At 33.6% G+C, this 22,812-nt stretch overlaps 1 protein-coding gene across 1 annotated transcript in view; it reads right to left on the reverse strand.

The window, feature by feature from the left end:
* The window catches only part of FAM135B (family with sequence similarity 135 member B), a 412,962-nt gene that overhangs the window by 120,148 nt on the left and 270,002 nt on the right, over positions 1-22,812 (reverse strand). The window contains exons 4-6 of the mRNA XM_031947238.1: positions 18,558-18,697; positions 11,726-11,796; positions 232-405 (exon numbers count right to left, since the gene is read on the reverse strand). Coding sequence (XP_031803098.1) covers positions 232-405; positions 11,726-11,796; positions 18,558-18,697 — 385 coding nt within the window. The remainder of the gene's footprint in view (positions 1-231; positions 406-11,725; positions 11,797-18,557; positions 18,698-22,812) is intronic.

The raw sequence follows: 22,812 nt of genomic DNA on the forward strand, positions 1-22,812 counted from the left end.
TAAAGCCTTTGCTGAAAATTCTAACAAGTTATTTAATGTAATATGTGATAATCTTAGGAAATGGAATAGACTTATTATTCCTTTGTCTTGGCCTTCTTGCCCCCATTTCATGGTCCAGAATTTCTTTTTTGCCTGCCCACTGTTGCCTGGCTAATCTTCCCCAGCCCCCATGGAATATTACAAAGCAGAATAAAATATGAATCCATTGTTGCTGAGCAGAGCTATATTTACCTGATCAGTGGTTGCTGCAGGGCCACTAGTGAGGCATGGATTGTCATGGAGATCACAGACAGGTGGAAATAGTCAAACATTACAGGGATATAGTGGTGGAGGCCCTTTCGAGGCTGGAAATGGAGGTCCAGTGTACGGCTGCTGATGGTGGGCATCGCCGCCAAATCCCTTGCCCTAGGAGGAAGGGCAACCATTTTAGCATCAGGAGACTTAGACACGACTTAAAAAAAACATGAATCTTAGTTGGATGAGAACAGATCGTGTATTGTCTTGATTCATGGCCTTAGCTCACAGGATCACAGAATGATCAAACTGGAAGAAATTTTAGCTGTGAAACAATAGAACACAGAAAGCTAAAACTTAAATCAGTTATAGAGCAGAGAATATCAAATTACAGGATGTTTGAGTTGGAAAGTAATTTAGAATTGATAATATTAAAACAGGAAATAAACAGAACACAGAATTTTAGAGCTAAAAGGGACCTTAGAGACCAACTCTTGCCACTATCTCATTTTACAAAAGAATATGAGATCCAAAGCATATTATTGACCTATGCAAAGTCATATAGAAAGTATCAGAGACAGAAGTAGGAATTACAAGTCTTGAATGTAATAGTGAAAAGAACACAGGCTTCAGTATCAGAATGTGTGGGTTTGAGTACTGGGTTCAGGTACAAATCGAAATGTCACTATTGTCACTCTATTTGTTAAATGTTAAATTTGTTAAAAAAAAAAGTAGGATGGTATAGTCAATGATTTAGAGATGAATGAGCCTTGGAAGCTTTTTTTTGTCTAACCCTCTCATTTAAGATGAGAAAGTGAAGTTTATAGAGATGTAGTACAGAGTCCAAGTCACATAAAATCAGAATTAAGGTCCTTAGATATCAAATCCATCTCACAATCAATTGTTTCATGGTCTGTATACAGTACAAATATTATTTTAACCTTTTATTTAATTATGAGAAAAGTACTATAAAAATTTAAAATGCTATATAAAATGAAACTATCACAATTATTACTAGCTCTCAGGTTAGTGAATGATCTTTCCACTATCACATTGGCTCTTCCAGGATGAATTGTCCTTTTGCATTTTTGTCCAATTTATAAAATTCACATACTACCAAATTAAAATAGCCATCAGTACTTCTCACTGATTCTATTAAATTCAATTTGGATTATGCAAATTAAATAAATCTAATGTTTAAAATCCAGTTTATTAATCTAATTAAATGGATCTCATTAATGATAGATATATGTGTTAAAACACTTAGTATGTTTTATGTAAACATAGAGTTCAGTGAACAGAGAGAGTGGAACAGGACAATCACTTAGGGACACAAAAAAATGTATTACTTAGGTGACTTTGGACAACACCTCTGAACCTTCTTCATTCATAAAATAAAGTGGTTGGGCTAGATAGCTTCTGAAATCCCTTCTATATTTGTGATCTTATAGCTCCTCGAATTATACCCCCATCATCAAATGAAAAAATTCAACTGAATTCATTAAATTAATTAAATATATATTTTCTTCTTAGAATGTATAAGACCCATTACTAAGAACTGGAGATTCAGAACAAAAATTAACATGTTGATTTTTCTGCCATCAAGCAGCTTCCAATGGAAGGAAATTAGTTTATAATTATTATTATATTTATTAAATTTTATTTATACTATTATTTTATTGTATTTGTATTAACTACTATTTATTAATAACTAATTATTAATAGTTTCTGAAGATAATCACTTGATAATGTAATCACTCCTGGCTTCCTAAGGCTTCTGTTCCTCATTTGGTTTGGACTGGGCCCTACCAAAATAGGACTCTGGCTTTTGTCTGCTCTGTAAACAGCCAAATAGAATTGGTCAAGAACTGCACAGAGAAATGCCATGTGTCTTTTATCTCCTGCATTAGAGTTTAGGCAGCTTGGCTCATGAAGGAGAAATACAGCCAAAGAGATCATGATCTGAAAAGGTATTATTTGCCTAAAGTTTTGGAGGCTGCTAAAATTCATCATCACGCCTCCTTCCTCAACTGACCTTCCATCCTTGATAATGAAGTAATGAAGGTCTGAGACCTCTTAGCCCAGCTTCTCACTAAATACCCACCCATTACAGTTATCTTTTTCTTCGCAAGGATGGCTCCCTAATGTGCTCTTAAGAAAACAGGTGGGCATTTAAGATGATAAAGATTCCTTTGTCATTAATTGCCAAGACAAACCACTGAATATCAATTTATTGATTATTGGATAGAATAATTAATAACTTGACTTTAATACCCATGAATTTTGTTTCTCAGAATTTTATCTTTGATACAATGTAATTTAGAGAAAATTATACACATACCCATAAGTATAAAACAGAGGAAATGAACAGGTAAACTAGAAGTAACTGAAGCCAGACTAAACAGCCTAAGAAAATATTATGACAGCAGAAACTTACTTTCATAAGGGCAGGGTTTATGGTAGTAGTTAGGCCTTTTATCAAGAAAAATCATTTTACTAGATAGAGATGGAGGGAATATTTTTAAGGCATGTTAGGACCTAAAAAATGTGGAGGTCTGAGCCAGTGTAGGATAAAATCAGGAATATTTGCCTATTCTAGAGGGTCTGAAGAAAAATGAAATAAAACTGGGAAGGGAGAAGCCATAACAACACCTTAAATGCCTAAAAGAATTTTAGTTTTTTTTTTATATTATTGCATTGTATTATATGGTGTTGCACTGCATTGTATTATGGTAAATGCTGTGACTGTATTTATACAATAGGGGATAACTGCAGGTTTCTGAATGGTGGAGTAATATATTAATATATTTTAATCAGAAAAAAACACATTTTATATTTATATATAAGAGAGAGAAGGGAGAGAGACAGAGAGATAGAGAGAGACAGAGAGTGACAGGGAGAGGGAGGGAGAAAAAGGGATGGAGGGAGAGGAAGATAAGGAGGGAAGAAAGTAGGGAGGGGGAGAGAGGAAGTATAAGAAAAAAGAGTTATCTAAGGATATATTTTGCTATTTATATGCTTTTATTCCATATACACTATAAGTAACTAAGTAGGAAACAAATTTGTACAGTAGATAGAGTGTCAGGCATAGAATCAGGTAGACTCCTTTTCCTGAGTACAAATCTGGCTTTACTTATGACCCTGAGTTGTATGTCCCTGAGCAAGTCACTTAAACCTGTTTGCCTAAGTTTCCTCAAATGTGAAATGAAATGAACTCTAGAAGGAAGTAACAAACCATTCCAGTATCTTTGCCAAGAAAATCTCAAATGAGTTAACAAAAAGTCAGACACAACTAAAATGACTGAATAATAACAAATCTATCTATTCTCTCTTCTCTCTCTATATTCTCTCTTCTCTCTCTCTCTCTCTCTCTCTCTCTCTCTCTCTCTCTCTCTTTCTCCCCACATACATATACATATATATATATATATATATATATATATACACACACATACATATAATTTATATATACAGACACATACATATGCACATATACATGCATACATATATCTACAAATTGTCTCCCAAGATAAAATACAAATTCCTACTATTTAGAAGAATAATTATATCATTTTTTGGTATCTATATTTCTAGTATAAGTATCTGAATGTGGCTACCCTCATTGAGAGTGAAAAGAGAGGCAAATTTCAACAATATCAACAGAGTTATATTTGACTAGAATGGGGAGTGGATAATAAGGGCAGAGAAACTAAGAATATTAAGAAAAATGGGAAATTTAGAAAGAAGGGTAAGTTTATGGAGGTAATTTGGAGGTTCAATTTTCTTTATGTTGTGTTCAAGGTGCTGCTGACGTTATCCATCTAAAGATTTAAGTCAGGGAGTTGTATCTATTGTACTGAAGCAATGAAGTGAAATTAGATATATAGATTTTGCAGTAATTTGCATAAGAGTGTACAATATGGAACTGGATAATATCATTAAGCAAATAGAAGGAGACTGAGACAGAAAATTGTGGTCCATCAATACTTAATACATGGAAGGAGTTATGATAAGTCAAAGAGATTGAGAAAAAGCAGTCAGATAGATAGTAAAAAACTCCAGACAAGGAAAAAAAGAGTACCAAGAGGAAAATCATACTGAGGAGTGTCAAAAACTAAAAAGCATTTGGGAAAGATGAGGATTGAGAATTGAGAAACATCATCAAAAATTCATTTAATGAATAATAAAGTCAGAAGTCAGATGGAAAGATGTCAAAATGTTAGGAGATGAGAAAATTGAAGCAAGAAATATAATGGACTTTTTATTTTTTTAATATTTTCACCTGTGAAAAGGAGAAATGCTTATAGGCTAATAAATTAAGGAAATATCAAGGTCAAGAGAAGGATTTTAAGGGTAGAGAGGGGGACATATTTGTACAATCAACAAGGAAAGAGTCAACAGACAAGAAGAAAATGAAGAAGAAAAATAAAAGCTCTTAGAAATGGAGAGACAGAGACTAGATTGTGGAAGGGGTAAGTTCCTAGAAAAGCAAAGAAAAAATGGAATCAAAAGGAAAGGAAATGCAAAAAAAAAAATGGAGAGGAAGATGAAGAAGCAGGGCTAATAGAGGGAAGAGGAGGAACAGGGAAGGAAAAGGAAAACAGAAACAACCATATCCAGAGGAAGGCTACTAGGATTGTGAAAAAAAATAATGCCCATGATCAATTAAAAGACAGTATGGAACACAAACTCAATAAGGGACAGTTTTGGGGAACATATTTTCTCTTTACATTTTTAAAAGGAATTGATGAGAAAAAGGGGGGATGGAATGTTTATCTTGTGTAGTTCCAAGGAATAGAACTAAGGCCAAGTAGATCCAAGTAGACCAAGTCTGGGACAGATTTGGGGTCAAAAAAAGGGAAAATTCCTTAAAATTAGAATTGTCCTAGAGTGGAATGGCTTACCTTAGAACCTAGTGAGTTGCCCATTTCTGGAGGCTTTAAGATTGGGATGGATGGTGTCCTAATCCACTGTGGCTGCTGTTTTGGAACCAAGACATTTCCATAGATGAGACCATTTAGGCCAAGGATATTACAAGTAGACCAATTTGAATATATGATTATATACACAAGGGAAAGCCCTTTGACTTGTAGGAGGGGAGAGGATGAGAATACATTGAGATCCTATTCATCAATACAACAAGAATGCCAATGGGTGTCTAACGAGGTGGGCTGGAGACACAAAGCACACAGAAGAGCCTTCAGGGCCTTTATTAAGATCATCTTTGAGCTAGGATAGAAGGGAAAAGATTTTTGAAGGTCACATTTGAAGCTCCTATGAACAAATAGCCCATATATCTAAAGTTTTCATCATTTCTCCGGTTGGTGTTGACATACATATATAATGGGGTTACTCTAAAAGTAACCCCATATAATGGGGTTACTTTCCAAAAGGAAATGGAGGGCCAGGTGTTTACACAGAATGGTGAGGTCTCCAATTCGGTTATCAAGCTAGGAGACATTAGCTTAAAAGCTGATATTTACAGCAAGGATGATGGCATACATACATATATATATATATATATATATATACATAGAGAGATATAGATATACAAAATGTAGATATAAATATGTATGTGTATATGAGAGAGAGAGAGAGAGAGAGAGAGAGAGAGAGAGAGAGAGAGAGAGAAAGGCTGTGTATAGAGCAGAAGTAAGCTTTTTCAACAAAGGGTAGATCTCTCTCAGAAGATATTTTTCAGGCAATCCTAGATTGCCACTTGTCATCCAGAGGAAATGGTCTGTGAAGTCCCTTTCATATCTAAATAAAAAAGTGTTTTCCCTTGCAATAGTACTAAGACCTTAATAATCCTAGAGTATTATTTTATTCTTTAGAACATAATCTTTTTTATATCCAGAATATGCTAAAGACTCATTATTCTTGAATGCAGTGCAATTTAATTTGCAGAAATGAGGAATTCCCTGTCTTCATAATCTTTCCTGACCTCTGCTTTCTCTTCCTCTTACTTAATTACATATTCATCGACCACGTCCCACTCTCATTTTTATTAAATATTTGTCCTTAAGAAGAGGAAGCCATTTATCAAAAGGTAATTCAATGGGATCTATATTTTTCTGATGAGTGTTTGTCTTATAAAAAGTTCTCTTGATTCAGCATTTAAGGATTTTTATGTTTTTCTCTTTCCCCTTTCTAGATTTCTATTTATTTGAAGTGATTAGATTAATCCCTGACTATCAAAAGGACATACTCTCAATTTCTTCACTTGGCTCTCAGTCTGGCTGAAGCTATATACTTGCTCTTAGTCAACGGCTTTTGTAGAGTACGGTATGACAGAAATATCAATGAGGCATCTTTGGCATTATTTATAGAGTTTTATTTTCCAAAATGAGTGTAATATATACTGATATCAAGCCACAACTGTACAACCATGTTACTACTAAGACTATAAATAATGGAGAACTTATCAATGGCACTGAAGAAGGAAATTCTCCATCAGGAATACCCTAATGCAAGAAATCAAAACTCTAGTTAAAGTAACAACTTTGCTTTATTGCTTTAACATTTACAAAGAGTTTTCCTTCAGCTACTTTGTGAAGTCAACAAGGCAAATATCATTTGCATTCTACAGATAACTAAGTAGAGGTTTAGATAGTTAAGTGACTTGTTCAAATAAGATATGTTATATGGGTTAGAGCAGGGATATAAATTCATATAGCATGACTCCAAGTCCTTTGATCCTTACAGAATTTCATGATGTCTGTGTACACAATCTGACCTGTTTTATATATTTGCCAACTTGACTGTCCCTCATGCCATGGTATTTTTCTACCAGGTTTATTATAGACTTGCTATAATAGAATCCCAGGATTAGAGCAAAGTTCAAAATACATACAGTACCTTACCTATCTAATATGGTATTTAATATTTATTTTAATAAGTTTTTTTTTATTTTATATGTTGGTTGAGTTCAAATGTTTGTTAAGCTGTAGAATTGAAAGACATATACCATCTTCATGTTGGTATTTGACTTCTGCTTAAATACCTATATATTGCAGATATATTCTATTTGTAGCATTATGTAGTCTAGAAATTCTTCCAAATGGTCCAAAAGACTATATAATTCAAGAAGGTCAGAGCTCAAAATATTCTCCGTTCAAGCTACTGACTATAGACCATCCCTTTCCCTAGTCTGCAAGCCCTTGTGATCCAGCTAGAAACTTCTGACTGTAAAGTTGGCTCTAAAATCTAAAATCAGTTTATGCATCTATAATATATATGAGAATGTGGTTTTTCCTCAAAGGTTCTTATCCTTTGCTTTGTTTCACAGGCCTTCTAAACACTCTGAAGAAAACTATTGACCACTTTTATAAATAATGTTTTTAATGCACAAAATAAAATATTTAGGATTACAAAGAAAAACAATTTTATTAAAATAAAATTTCAATTTTTTTCCATCCAAATTCACATATTCCCTGAAACTTGGAACTTGGAAGTTCATGGTTCCCAGGTTAAAAACCCCTTGCACAATCTCTCTATGATCATTGCTAACTTTTATTTTCTATTATCCCACGTTCTCATGTTTTATGTTCTCATGGTCCTTTCCAGAATATTAATTATCTATTCTCTATTTTCACCATCTTTCTTCTAAGATTCCTTTAAATTTTATATTTTGAGTTCTAATGATTCCTTCCAGATCTAACATTCACAAGTGCATAACTATATATGCATTAGATGTCCTCTCAAAAGAGCATTCTAGTTACTTAATCAGTCCAAAAATGCAGTAAAGAGCAGCTTTGATCCAGACTCTAAATATAGCTTTATCTTCACACTAAATTATTGTGTATTTGTCCATCCACTCTTGTTGGAAAACTCATTAGATAGGAGTAGAAGATATAAATAATCTCAATACAACACTACTAATTCTGTGAGCAAATACTAACACATAATAGTATGATAAAAAAAATTATGAGGGAATAATGTAATTAGGTGTCCCAGTAGATAGATCACGGGATCTACAATCAGGAAGCCTTAACTTCAAACACAGGTTCAGACACTTAGCTATATGATTTTGGACCAGTCATTCAACCTTTGCCTGCTTCCTCAGTTTTCTCATCTGTAAAAATGAGAATAAACAAAAAATCTGCCTCCTAAGGTTATTGTGAGGATAAAATATTTGTAAAATTTGGAAATCTTAAAGGACTAGATAAATGCTAGCTATTATTATATTATTAATATGATTATTATTATGGAGCTAAGAAGACCTTCAGAGAATTACAATGATAAATAAAAACAATTAAAATCTGATTTGAAGAACCAACCATGATAAACCGAAAGCATTCATAAATAGCCTTACTTATCATCAGAATCATCTATAACGAATGGCTAGATCATCAGGCTTGATTCTTTCTTTGAATACAAATAAGACATGCTCTTAATTTAGTGCTTTTGATATACGATTCTACCACTTTTTTTCCAGTCAAAAAACCAAGACTTCACCATATATGGATGTGATTATGTATAAAATTCTTGAAGCAATAAACATTCTGGAATATGTATTTTAGTAGTTAAAAAATGAAATACTATTTTTCCATATATAAATAGTTCAAGGATCTGCGTTTGACAGCATAAGTACTCCTTCCAATGACACAAAGGACAACAATGTAATGGAATCACCAAATCATAGAATCTGAGAATTAAAAGATCTTCCAGGGGCAGCTAGGTGGTGCAGTGGATAGAGTACCAGCCTAGTCAGGAGGTCTTGAATTCAAATTTGGTTTCAGACACATAGCACTTCCTAGCTATGTGAACCTGGACAAGTAACTTAACCCCAATTGCCTCAGCAGAAAATAAATAAATAAAATAAAATGAAATGAAATATCTTCCATGACTACTTAATCCAACCAATACATAAAAGGATAGTTTTGATGATTAGATAAGATATGTAAAGCCTTTGGCATACCTCATAATACTGCATAAATGTTCATTAATTATTATTACTAGTAAAAACAATCTCCAGAGTCACATAATCAACAAGTGGTCAACTGGTTTCTGTCCGATGACCTCCAAGGGGAGAGAAACATACCACCTCCTGTAAAGACTAGCTATCCCACTTTAAGTTGGTTCACCTCATTTGTGGCTAAATCAGTCCTCTCCCTGTATGTAAGCTTGTACCAAGTCTCTCTGAATTTATTTGAACCCATCCTTGCAGCCTTGCCTCCTTGGTATGACTGGCTTTCTCTCTGCTGATCCATAACCATGGAACTCTCTAGGTCACTTCCATATCTTTAAGAGATAGCAAAGGAGGATTTTAGTAGCTTTCTGCCAGTGGTGATTTTGCTCTTATATTTGCTATAATTCATAAGTCATTCTGGATTCCTTATAATCTCTCACTCCCTATATAATTTCTTGTTAAGGTCTGTTATTTCACCTTTCAATCCAGGATACTTTTCTTTTGATTAAATATCCATTTATACATAAGCTTCTGAGTTTTATTAAGTCTTGCGCTTTGAACTAGAGAGATAAAAGTGTATTGTGATATAGGTCTTGTCCTTGAGATAGATACAATCTATTGGGAAGGAAAATACTGTCCATTTTAATGTAGGCTCTCATCTCCTTGTTCTTGGACTATTGCAAAAGTCTGCTGATGGATCTGACTCAACTCTCTCTCCACACTCCAGGTCATCCTTCACTCAGTCACTAACATTCTACTAAAACACAAGTCTAATAATGGCACCTTCTTCAATACACTTCAGTGCCTTCTCATTGCTTCCAGGAGCAAATAAAAATGCTCTGCTTAAAATCCAAAGTCCTTCATAACCTAACCAGCTCTTACCTTTCTAATCTTCTTTGTACCTTACTCCCAGACCCATACTCTTTGATCCAGTGATGTTGGCCCCCTGGCCATTCCACAAACAACACTCTATCTCTTGGCTCCCAGTATTTTCTGTCTTTCTCCATACCTGGAATGCTTTCCTTTCTTTATTCCAATTATGTACTTTTCTGGTTTGATTTAAATCCCAATTGAAATCCCACCTTTTATGAGAAGTTTTCCCAAACCCCTTTTAATTACAGTGCCTTCTCTCTATTTATGATTTCCAATTTATCCTTTATGTAACACATAATTTGTGTATAATTTGCATGTTGTCTCTCTCATGAGATTGGAAGCTCCTTAAGAGTCTCTTTTTGTATCCCTGGTAGGTGCTTAATCAATTTTTATTGATTAGTTACTGAGGAACACATTAGATTTGGCATCAGAGGAGCTTAGCTCAAATAGAAGCTTTGCCATTTACTACTTTTGCAACCTTTTGCAAGTCAATTTAAATCTCTTGACTTCAGCTTCCTCATCTGTAAATTTAAGAGGAGTGAATTAGAAAAACCCTCAAGTCCATTCCAGTACTAAATCTTCAATTCTATGATTCCATGTACTTTCTTCTCCTTACTACTTCTAAGGACTTTAGGAATCTAGAATGTATGTGAGGGTGCTCTCAATGATGAAGAGACTCAGTTATGCCATATGAGGGCCAGTTGCAGAGATGTTTACCCTGGAGAAGAAACATGATTGGATTTTGAGAAACACAATTAATGTCTTCAAGTATCTGAATGGCTATTATGTGGGAAATTAATTAGACTCATTTGGTTTGATTTCCTCCCCAGTCAGTAAAAATATTCTGGGAATAATAAGATAGATTGGGTGAGAAGTTAGAGATATGCAAATTTTACAATATAAAGAAGAATGTTCTAATAATGAGGGCTTCCTTACAATGGAAGTAGTGAGTATATCACAGAAGCTAGGCAACCACTTGTCAGTAGTGAAGCAAAAGTTTTGCTTCAAGTACACATGGTACTGGATGACATCCAGTGTCCTAATAAGTCTATGATTTTTAATTTGAAAAAAGCCCACTTTTTATAATAGCTTAACTAACAAGGAATGGAGAGAATGTGGAATTTATATTCAAATAGACCTAAGATCAAATCAGTGCTGGTGCTGATCACAACTCACCCATGTCTATTCTTTCTGCTTCCCCTTTCTTCATGTTCTACTGTAAATTTGCTCCAGAGGATCTCTACCACTTTCTCTTGATACTGTGAGATTACCAAAAGACTTGGCACTCTTGCATGAGACCATCCCATCTTCTTTGTCTTCATGCATTTCTTTATTGCATAACAGTCTTAATTCTATTTCTCATCATAACTAGTGGTTTGCAGTCAATACACGCACACACAAACTCACACTCAAACACATATACAATTTGTTTTTCTATTGCTTCCTAAGTGATAAACATCTTTCACTTCCACTTCCTCAGATAATATGGTTCTATGTCTTATAGTCATAGAAAAAAGTTGGGATTCTATAGTTAACTTAATTACCACCGATTATTATCATGATCTCCTGGATGGGCCACAGGTAAGAAAACATGCTCTTTGTTATCCAAAAAGCTGGCTCCTAGAACAGCACCCCAAGGAAAAAGAAGTATATAAGAGACATCAGGTGGAAACATTAATAGGATTAAAGTCACAAGGTTATACTCACTGCTGTTCACTCTCCGTAAAATGAAGGTCCAACTTGAGCTGGAAATCTACTTCACTTAAAGCATTTTCAACCTAAAGGAAAGAAAAGCAATTTATTCCAAAAGCAATTTATACCTCAACTCAAATATCTGATATTTCCCCTCTTGAGAGAATTGCACCACTGAGCATTCAAGTTATTGAATTTATTAATCAGGTGGCCTCTAGACAGTGAGAATTTCACAGCAAGTTCAAGTTTATTATTATATCTATCTGAGAATGCTGGAATGGACATTTCCTTCCTCTATAACTCTGTCTAGTTAATGAGGGATAGCTATCTATCCTTAGAACTCACAGATACATAAATATATATATGCATGTACACAAAAGTGTGTACATTATTTCCTTTTTGTAGGTTTTTCTAAGTAATTTTTTTCTATATTTATAATTTATTCCATATCCTTTTTATGAATCACACTTATTCCGTGTGCACATTGAATACCCATAGTAGACTGTATGTTCCATAAAGTATTGGCTTTATATTTTATTCAGCTCACTTCAGCAATCATTAATCAAGCACATGGCATGTACTGTGTATTACAATGAAGCACTGAGGATAAAGGCTAAGGGTGGAGAGGAGATGGAATGAAAGCAGTTCCTACTCTTAAATTTACTTTCATTCATCTGTCTTTGGCATTTTGCTGCTTAGGAATAGGATCTTAACCTCTATATTTCACTGGTGCATGGAACTTAGAGGTGAGAGAATGTTCTTTATCATTAAAAAAGGGCATTTCTCTGCCAATTAGTCTTAAAAATGTTGCCCAGAACACAAAACAATTAAATGATTTGCCCAGATTCACATTGCCATTCCTTGTCAGAAGTAGGACTTGAATCCAGAACTACCAGGCCTTAGAACTACCTGTCTACTTTGCCCTGGTTTCTCTAGGTACTTAATAAACATTTGTTAATCAATATTCAATTGAATTATACCATAAACAGCAGTTCTATTACAAAAACTTCTTTGGTCTCTTGGTTGTTAAAATGTTTCTTTGTTCAAAGTCTTAAAGTCTCTTTTATTTTATTTTAAGAATATGAATAGTAGTGGGGAGTAGGAGGAGAGGGTAGACAATTAGGGTTACTATATTAGCATGATTATAATTTCTTGATAGAGCACTGGGCTTGGAATCAGGAAGACTCATCTTCATGAGTTCAAATATGGTATCTGTCTGATTCTGGGCAAGTCTTATCTGTAAAAATAAACTGAAGAAGGAAATGGCAAATGACTCAACTATTTTTAACAAGAAAACCCCAAATTGGGACACAAATTGTTGTACATGACTAAAAAAGGAGTGGACAATAAAAAATTGCTTAAATCTCTCTGTATATAATCTCTCTTTTATAATAGAACAAATTCCTTGAGGCCTAAAATAATTTGGTTTTGTTATATCTATGATATGGCACTTAGTATAAATAGTTCTTTGCATGGGTACTTAATAAATGTTTCTCAAATTGAAAGTTTAAATTTTGGGCACTTATTTTTTCTCAAATTGAAAGTTTAAATTTTTCACTCTATAAATATTTTTCAAATCAAGTTTAATTTTACTTTGAATTACAGTTGTAGGTACATTTTCCTTCATATTAGATTATAAATGCCTCAATGATAAGACCTTTATAACATTTAACTTAATATCTTTAGTGCTGCAGACAGGGTCTAAAAAAACTGCAGAATCTAACATATATATATATATATATATATATATATATATATATGTACACATACATACATATATGGTTACTGAGCTGAATTGAAAGTATCCTAGATTGAGGACGTTTCAGATGTCATCTTGTCTAACTACAGCAGGATGGATAAGACAACATGTTGGATACTAATTGACAACTGGGGATGAGATATAAGGATTATAAGAATTCTGACAGTGAAAAATCAATAACATTCCATGTAAGAGAAAGAATTTGAACAAGGTCTTTATGCATGATCATACTTTGTTGGAACATGCTCAGGAGGGTTAGCATTTCATTTTGAAGAGAGTAGAGAACTGAAGGATGAATGCTGCAGGAAAGTCAGGAAACTAATCTGGCAAGTTGGTAAGGACAGAATATTGATGATGGGGACAGTGGAATAAAAAGGATGACTGATAAATATGACACTCTAATCTAATTTAGTGAATATTTCCATGTCAACTCAAATAAATTGAGTTCAATAAAATATATATGTATATGTAAAAATGCATTGCATATATTTATATAGTTATGCATCTGTACATATGAATATTCCTTATCCCACTGTAATATTAGTGTTACATGTTTACATTAAACTAGAAATTCTCTTCAAACTGTTTACAAACCTTCTTGAACTTTTTTCTTTCCTTATTACCTTAGCTCATATCAAAATATTATCAGTATCTTCAATAAGATTCAATTATACTAGTGTCTTCTGATCCAATCCATTCATTACTAGCTAGAAACTGGGAAATACAATTGTAGCCCCAAATGTTTTCTTCCGGTATAACTGTTAACAGTGAAGACATGATAACAGCTTGGGAGTAGATGGCATTATTGAGACAGAATGTAGTGACAGATAGAGAAATTAAGCCCTGAGATAAGTGATGCTTAAAATAGGCGAGGAGGAAGTCTCCTCAGTGAAGGAGACTAATGAAAAAGGAAGCTACATGAGAACAGATCAGGAGTGAACAGTGTCTGACACATAATAGTGTCTTAATAAATAATTATTGACTGGTTGATAGGAAGCTAAGGAAGGATAAAGGGTAATAAGGTGAGTGTAAACAAATAAATTGCAAACAAATAAGCAATTAAATTTTATTTAATTGATAAATGAATAAATGGATGGATAAAATGATTAAACAGATAAAGTAGGACAGAAAATATGAAACTGAAATATTAGGCTATTATGAGGTTTTTGATGACTTTGGATGAAAAAAAATAAGTAGAGTAAAGGAATCAGAAGCATATGGCTAAGACCTACTCTCCTAATTGGTAAATCCTTAATTCAGACCCAGAATGATATTTCATAAGATTCCCCATTCATGCTGTTCACTTCTGAACTGACTCCTCCACTTATTGGTACTCTTGTCCCTCCCCCATCTCCCCTGCTTTCCAGCTTCTCTTCATGTTTTATCCTTCTCTTATTAGAAAAAAAAGTTCCCTGAAAAAAGGAATTCTCTTCTTTTCTTAGATTTGCATCCCCAGAACTCATTATAGTGCCTGGCATAAAGTCAAATATATAATATTTTTAACTGTCTATTTACTGAGTAGATGACACAATCATTGAAAAGAAATGGGAACAGGAATCACTAGGTATCGATTTCTAGCCTCAATTTGCCATTAACTCCCTCTATGACCTTGACCAATGATTTTTTCCTTTACTGACCTCAGGGTCTACATCCATCAAATGAAGGCATGGGTCTCTAAAATCCAATCTGATTTTCAAAGGATTTTGATAAAGGAAAGGAACATAGACCAAGAAGGGATTGAGCTCATGTAATAGGTGAGGAGTGAAATACCACTGAAAGGACAAAGGCAAATTATACAGATCTGCTCCAACTGTCAGACAGCATATATAAACATAGAGAAATAGGAATAAGGAGACCCTATATCAGATGCAGATGAATGCTGTATATTTAATTGGATAGACTTAAATCATTTCTCTCTTCTATAATCCAAAAACTAGTGATAAGAAGCAACAGAGAGATGTAACAATCTAATCTGATACTAATGCAAACTTTGTGAAATAACTAATCATGAATCAAAAGAGAAAACATATGCAAAACATTTTGTAAATCTTAAGCCATTCTACCTGCTTGTTATTTTAGTCACGTCCAAACCTTCTTAACCCTATGAACTATATCAAACCAATACTGTACATGGGGTTTTCTTACCAGTGATACTAGAGTGTTTTACTATTTCCTTCCCCTGTAGAGTAAGGCAAACTAAGGTTAAGTGACTTACACAGTGTCACACAGCTAGTGAGTGTCTAAAGCTGAATTTTAATTCAGGGCTTCCTGATTCTAGGCCCAGTGTTCTATCCATTGAAACACTCTGTCTTAAAGAATTTTAACTAAAAAAGGCTAAGTGACTTGCTCAGAATCACATAGATCATAAATGTCTGGAGGTGAGATTTGAATTCATGTTATTTTTTTTCTGACTCTAGGCTCAGAATTCTATTCACTGCTCCAACTAACTGCCTCCTAAAAATGTTAGCTAATATTATTATTGCTGTTGCTATTATATTATTATTGTTGTTGTTGTTAGATTTAGACACAGAAGAAACTTTAAAGTCAATCAAGTCTTCATTTTGTAGATAAGTAAACTAAAATGAGAAAGATAAAAGGACTTACACAGGATGATACAATTAACAAATCTCAGAGACAGGATTTGAATCCAACCTTTTCTACTCCAAGTCTAATACCAAATTTACATCATACTACTACTTTATTATAATCATCATTCTCCTTCTGTTCATGTCCCTTATAATCACCTCCCATTTTTTAAGTTTAGTGTTCATAAATCATTTTTCTCATAACAACCTTACAAAATGGGTGGAAGAGTGATATAAGTAATATTACCTATATTTTATAGATTTCACATTATATAAATAACATAAAACATGCTTATATTACATATTTTATTATATATGTGTAAGATTACATGTATTATATAAAACTATATTATATATGTAATATAAAACTACATTATATATTGGTGACATGGCTTGTCCAACATAAAAGAGCTAATATCCAGCCTAACCAGGAATTATGAAGCTAAAATTCTCTGATTTCAAATTTGTGTTTTCATGATGCCATGACTATATATAGATGGAAATCCAACTTCTCTGAGACTGACTAATGACAGGAAAGCATGTCAAATTTTTCTTCATAAGAATATTTTGATCAAGTAAAATTGGAAGAGCTCTTATTGAAGGGCTTCTTTGAAAACACATTCCTAGATAAACATGATCTAGTAAGACACATATGCCTAGAATTTATATTTAGATTCTCAGAGTTTAAAAATTGCAGTTATAAAAGCACTGGGGATGCCACATTTTGCTGAATATAAATGCTATAAATGAACATGCTTCTTTGCATTGTTACGGTGTAAGGTATGGAATGTAGCAAACACCGTGTTCAATATATCATCTCTTACCTTCAATTACTTAGAACCTGAGATCCAAATAAATAACAAATTATACCTTTTCCCTAGTTTAGAGCCTTCACTGGTTTCAGGTATTACTTGTCTGTGACATTTCTTTTAGACAAGATAGAGTAGGTTGGATGAGAGCAAGAGAAAACTGATCAATCAGACTAGAAGAATATTGATACTTCTTTTAAGAAATAGAACATTTGAATTGAAAGGGTCCTTAAAACATCTAGAGGCAGTTAGATGTCAAGTGCTGTATCTGAAGTCAAAAAGACCTGAATTCAAATTAGACCTCAGACACTTACCAGCTCTGTAACTCTGGACAAGTCATTTAACCCATTTACCTTGGTTCCCTCAATTGTAAAATAAAAATAATAATAGAATCTACCTCACAGGGTTATTGTAAGGGAACAAATGAGATAATAATTATGAAATTATTAACCCAGTTCTTGCACATAATAAGCACAATATAACTTAAATATTATTATTACTACTATTGATTATTATTAATGTAATAATAATTGATTGTATATTAATGTTAATAAATAATAATTATTAATATAACGCATTAATGTTAATGTATAATTAATTGATTAAATTAATGTATAATTAATATTAACATAATATAATTAATGTATCATAACTAAGTTTATTATAACATAAATCTTATAATACCAAATAAAAATATAGAAATGAACACCTTCTACCTACTCAGAATTTCTCACCTCAACTGGCTGAAGTCAAAAACAGTACTCCCCCACTACTGTGCTGAAACTGATTTCATCAATGTCCATTTTCCTGAACAATCCAATGTTTTTTTTCCCTTCCCTTGATCTCTCCGTACCAGGTGACACTATTGATCTTGTTCTCTCTGATGGATAGGCTCACCCTCTGATCTGACATTCTTTTCCTTCCTATATTCCTCATTATGCCCTTCCTCATCAACCCTCTCTTCCTCCCTCTCTCTCATTTTGTACTCATTGAACCTCTCTTATTGGCTTCTCCTTTTCTCAGTGGCTTAATAAGTGGTTCCCACTTTTCTTTCATTGCTTCTTTTCTCATTTCCTCTACCCCTGGATAAAAACATTCTCTCCCAAATTAAAATATCTCTAAATCAATGAAAGACAAATAAATGTCTATTTCCCTCTCAGAAATTCTCGACAAATATGTTCACCTGCTCATTTCAAGTCAATAAACACTTATTAAACACCTACTATGTACAAGGCAGTATCCTCATGTTAAAATTCAGAGAAAACAAGAGTCATTCACAATCACGCTTTTAGATTCTCACTAACATTTTAATACAGAACTAAATATGAAACTGGACAACAGTTAATATGAAAAAAATTTCAGAGCTCAGGTTAAGCCAGAAATGTAAGAGCAACTGATTAAATGCACAATGTTTTGAGATGGAACAGGAGGACTCCACTAGACACAGATCTACAATGTAGTGTGTGTGTGTATGTGTGCTCTGTCACTCCTACTTGGAACAGGATGCGAAGACGGAGGATGGAGCAGAATCACCTTTTCATGCTTTGTGATTATTGATGCAGTGTTATCCCCCTATTCAGTGCAGTAACCTTGTTCTCAGTAACCTCCCACTAACTCTAATATTGCAAGTCTCAGGCCTTAAAAAAAATGAAAGCAGCCTTCCCCTATACAGAGGTTGAGGACCCCCACCTTACCCTTTCCCCGTCTAAGAGTAAATGTACTCGAAAGGTCATCAGCTCATTAATAACGATTTCTTCATTCCTGTACAAGATTTGAAATATCCGACTATTCCCGGTGTTGTCTTGGACACTTGCGGAACCCAAGTTGGAGACCTCTGGAAAAAAAATGACAATAAGCTATGAGTCATGACTTGTGCATTTAGGCTGACAGTGATTCTATTGCCTCTAAGCAAGGAGAAAGCCGCCCCTTAAGGAGAAGCAACATATCATCAAGGAAACAGAGCTAGAGAACTATAATTGAATCTCATCCCTAACTTATACCAGTCTTATGACACTTGGTAAATCATTTATAATCTCCTATAGTGTAAGAAACTTACTCTGCAAAGCTACAGAGGAGGGGCACTGAAAGAGGGATCTTTCTTCCCAAGGAGTTCCTATAGTGGTAAAATAATTGGTCTAATCTCAAACAACAATAACAACAATATTTACCATTTATGTAGTGCTTTAAAGATTTTCAAAGTGCTCTATCCATGTGATGACATTTATTCTTCCCAATGACCATGTGAGAATAGGTGATATTTTACAAATTAAAAACAAAACAAATCTGAGACAGAGAGAGGACAAATGATTTGGCAGAGGTCATACATCCAGTAAATGTCTGAGATGTTATTGAACTTGAGTCTTCCTGATTTCAAGTCCAGTTGTTCATATACTATGCTACTTAGGTCATAAATGTAGAAATTGAAGAGAAAATGAGTGAGACAATTTTATTTCACCAACTTATGCTGGATATCAGAATTTTGTCACTAGGAGTACCTAAGAAGATCATCTGTTTTTACCTAAATGTAGATATTTACAATATTTTTGATGTGTTTATTCAATTCTTACTTGAAGAACTCATTGGTAGAATGGGGATAATAGCATGTGCATTAACACATTAACATGAAGCTCAAATGAGAGAAGTGCTTTGCAAAATTTAAAATATCATATAAACATGAACTATTTATTTTTCTAGATTCTAATAAGGAGATTGTGAATATTTATCAAATGCATTATATTCACTTATTCCTTGAGTTAGCCAAAATAGGTACAGAACAATGTGTGCTGGCACTACTGGTCCATACACTTTGAGATCATTTAGGCAATGTCACCAGAATATAATGTTTTATCACATCAGATATGCTTCTGAAATGTTAACCTGAGACTTAAACTCCATTTTTTATTTAAGTAGGTTTGTCTTTTGTCCTAAACCAGATTTTCTTTTATTTATTATTGTCTTTATTCAGTTATTTCAGTCATATCTAATTCTTAGTGAACCCATTTGGTGTTTTCCTGACATGGGTTTTAGAGTAGTTTGCTATTTCCTTCTCCAGATGATTTTATAGATGAGGAAACTAAATCACACAGGGTTAAGTGATTCAGCCAGGTTCACATAGCTATTGTCTGAGGCCATATTTGAACTCAGGCCTTCTTGACTCCAGACCCAATGCTGTAACCACTGGACAACCTAGATGCCATTTTATATTTATTCTTTAAAGAATACTGGTTATAGTGAGGGGAGGTTGTTGGGATTCTTTTATATTCTCATGTTCCTTTCCCCTTTTTTTTATTAAAAGGAAACTGATTTAGGTGCAATGTATGGAAGTTCATCCTAACAAATGGCACGATCTAAAAGTAATGTAGGTAGCAATTAGAATTCTCTTTCTATGTCTAATATTCTTTCACCTTTTATAAATTTAATACTAACTGAGATTAAATCTATTATATGTTTCTATAGGAAGAGATTACTTACCATTATATAATTTTGTGATGACAGAAAAATGATAATAGTAATATACAGGTTAATCATAAATTATAAAACATGTTATTTACATTATCAATCAATCAATGGTCCTTATTGTATCAACATTGCTTACTGTGAGCTAGCCACTTAACCTTTACAACAAACCCTGAATGGGGAAGGGAGATAGTACAAGTGTTGAAAGTCATATAATTCCAGAGTTGGAAGGGACTTCAGGAACTGGACAAGCCAACTTATACATTAATAAAAAATATGATACCCAGTACTCCAGGTGCCATTTAAACAAAGCAGAGTACAGTAAGACTGATAATTCTGTTTTTTCTAGAAGCCACGCTTCTCATGCATTCCAAGTTCAAATTCACTTTCTTGGCTGCTAGATCACACAAACGCCTATCTAAATATGACTCCTCCATATTGTACTTAAGATGATAATTTCTTGAACCAAAGTCTAAGACTTGTATTGGTGACTAGATTTAAAACCATGCATTCTAATAAGGGCAAAAGAAAATAGCAACATTAGCCCGGAAAAGAGAAGACAATGTGAATAAGAGTAATCATTACCTTAAAACAGGTGAAGGGCTAATTTCCTGAGCTGGAGTATTTGGCTACACTAGACATACTATTGTGTTGGAACTTGGAATGCTTCCAATTAACAAAAGCCAAAGAAAATCACTGATGGGCAAGACCAAGGGTTATATTAATGATTTAGGTGGAGAGAGTAGAGAGCACCATCCTTGGAGTCAGGAGGACTAATCAAATCTGGTTTCACATCCTTGACACTTACTAGCTGTGTGACCCTAGGCAAGTCATTTGATTCTGACTGCCTTCCAAACAAAAGAAAACAAAAATACACTAAAAATGGATAAAAGGACAGAATAATTCCTGGTGGCATTAATATTACTAAAAAAAGCAATAAGTAGAAGTTACAAGGGATCAAGTTTCACATTATTATAAGGAAACATTCCTAAGAATTAGAGCAGTCCAAAAGCTGGCTTTATAGGTGTCAATAAATTCATCATTAATACAAAATTAGAAGATGACATCAGAAATCATATCAGATATTATCTGCTTCCTGATGTCCCATCTAATAATAATTTTTAAGCATTCTCTGTTATTACATTCAATTTTCCAGATGAGGACACTAAGACCCACAAAAGCAAAGTAATTTGCCTAAGGCCTTACATGGAAAAATAAGGATCGAGAGAAGACTTTTATTTAAGTGTGTTGAATTCAAGTTCACTCTTCTTTACATTATATTTACTTTGAAATGTTTGTTCAACTGTTCAATGTATGTCAAACCTTTATAAATTACTTTTATAGCAATGTCATACTTATAGCTTCTCCCCAGTAAAAGGAAATTACTTTAGATATCTATTTAAAAGTTCACCATCATTTTCAATCAATAAATTCTAATCCTAATGAATGAAATTGTCATTTACTATAGAAAAAGTGGGAAAAAGTAAGCCATTTTTACAGAAGAGCTTTAATTGCCATCAGTACAAATCAATGTTATAATATAACCCTTGGTCTTGCCGCACCATCAGTAATTTTCTTTGGCTTTTGTTAATTGGAAGCATTCCAAGTTCCAACACAATAGTATGTCTAGAGTAGCCAAATTTAAAACTTCAACCTCTTTTAGCTACTGAGAGTTGAATTAGGAGGAATGAAGGGGCTGCTAAAGGCAATAAAAGTAAACCATTTTTACAGACGAGCTTTGACTGCAATAAGTACAAATCAATGTTGTAACATGATCTATGGTCTTGCTTGTCAGTGATTTTTTTGGCTTCCCCTGATCACTTGGATTATTTCCAGATTTTAACACAATGATGTGCTTAAAATAGTGATATTTCAACCTTTGATTTTTTTCTAACTATTGAGACTCAAAGTAGGAAGAAAGAATGAAGGGTCTGCTAAAACCAATCAAGAGTTTAGGATATGACATACAAAAAGCAATCTCTCTGTATGGAAAAAATAAGACCAAATATGGGTAAATGAAAATTGGGGAACAGGTTTGTCTCTACCCCTAATTTTCTGTCTTTGCTGAATATCTTCACCTTTCTGAGCCTTCCCTTATCTATACACTGGTAGCATTATATCAGATATTCTCTCAGGCCCTTCAAACTTTAATTCTCTATCATATTGTATAAGTTTCAGGGGATGCCCATCATTTGGGGATTATCTAACAAGTTGTCGTATATGATAAGTAATGATGAACTTGAAGATTTTAGAAAAATACATATAGACTTGTGCAAAATAAAAAAAAGTAAAATGAACACAACCAAGAAAACATTGTATGCAGTAACAATAATACTGTTTTGAAAATGGCTTTGAGCAAGCAAGTTATTTTGACTATTACAAATCCCCAAATTAAATACAAAAGACTTATGAAGGAAGCTACTTTCTATACCAAGAGAAAGAATTGATAAATACAAGTAAAATATAAATAAATACATGCATAGATATACATAT

This window comes from Sarcophilus harrisii, chromosome 1 (assembly GCF_902635505.1).
Source record: "Sarcophilus harrisii chromosome 1, mSarHar1.11, whole genome shotgun sequence".
NCBI lineage: Eukaryota > Metazoa > Chordata > Mammalia > Dasyuromorphia > Dasyuridae > Sarcophilus > Sarcophilus harrisii.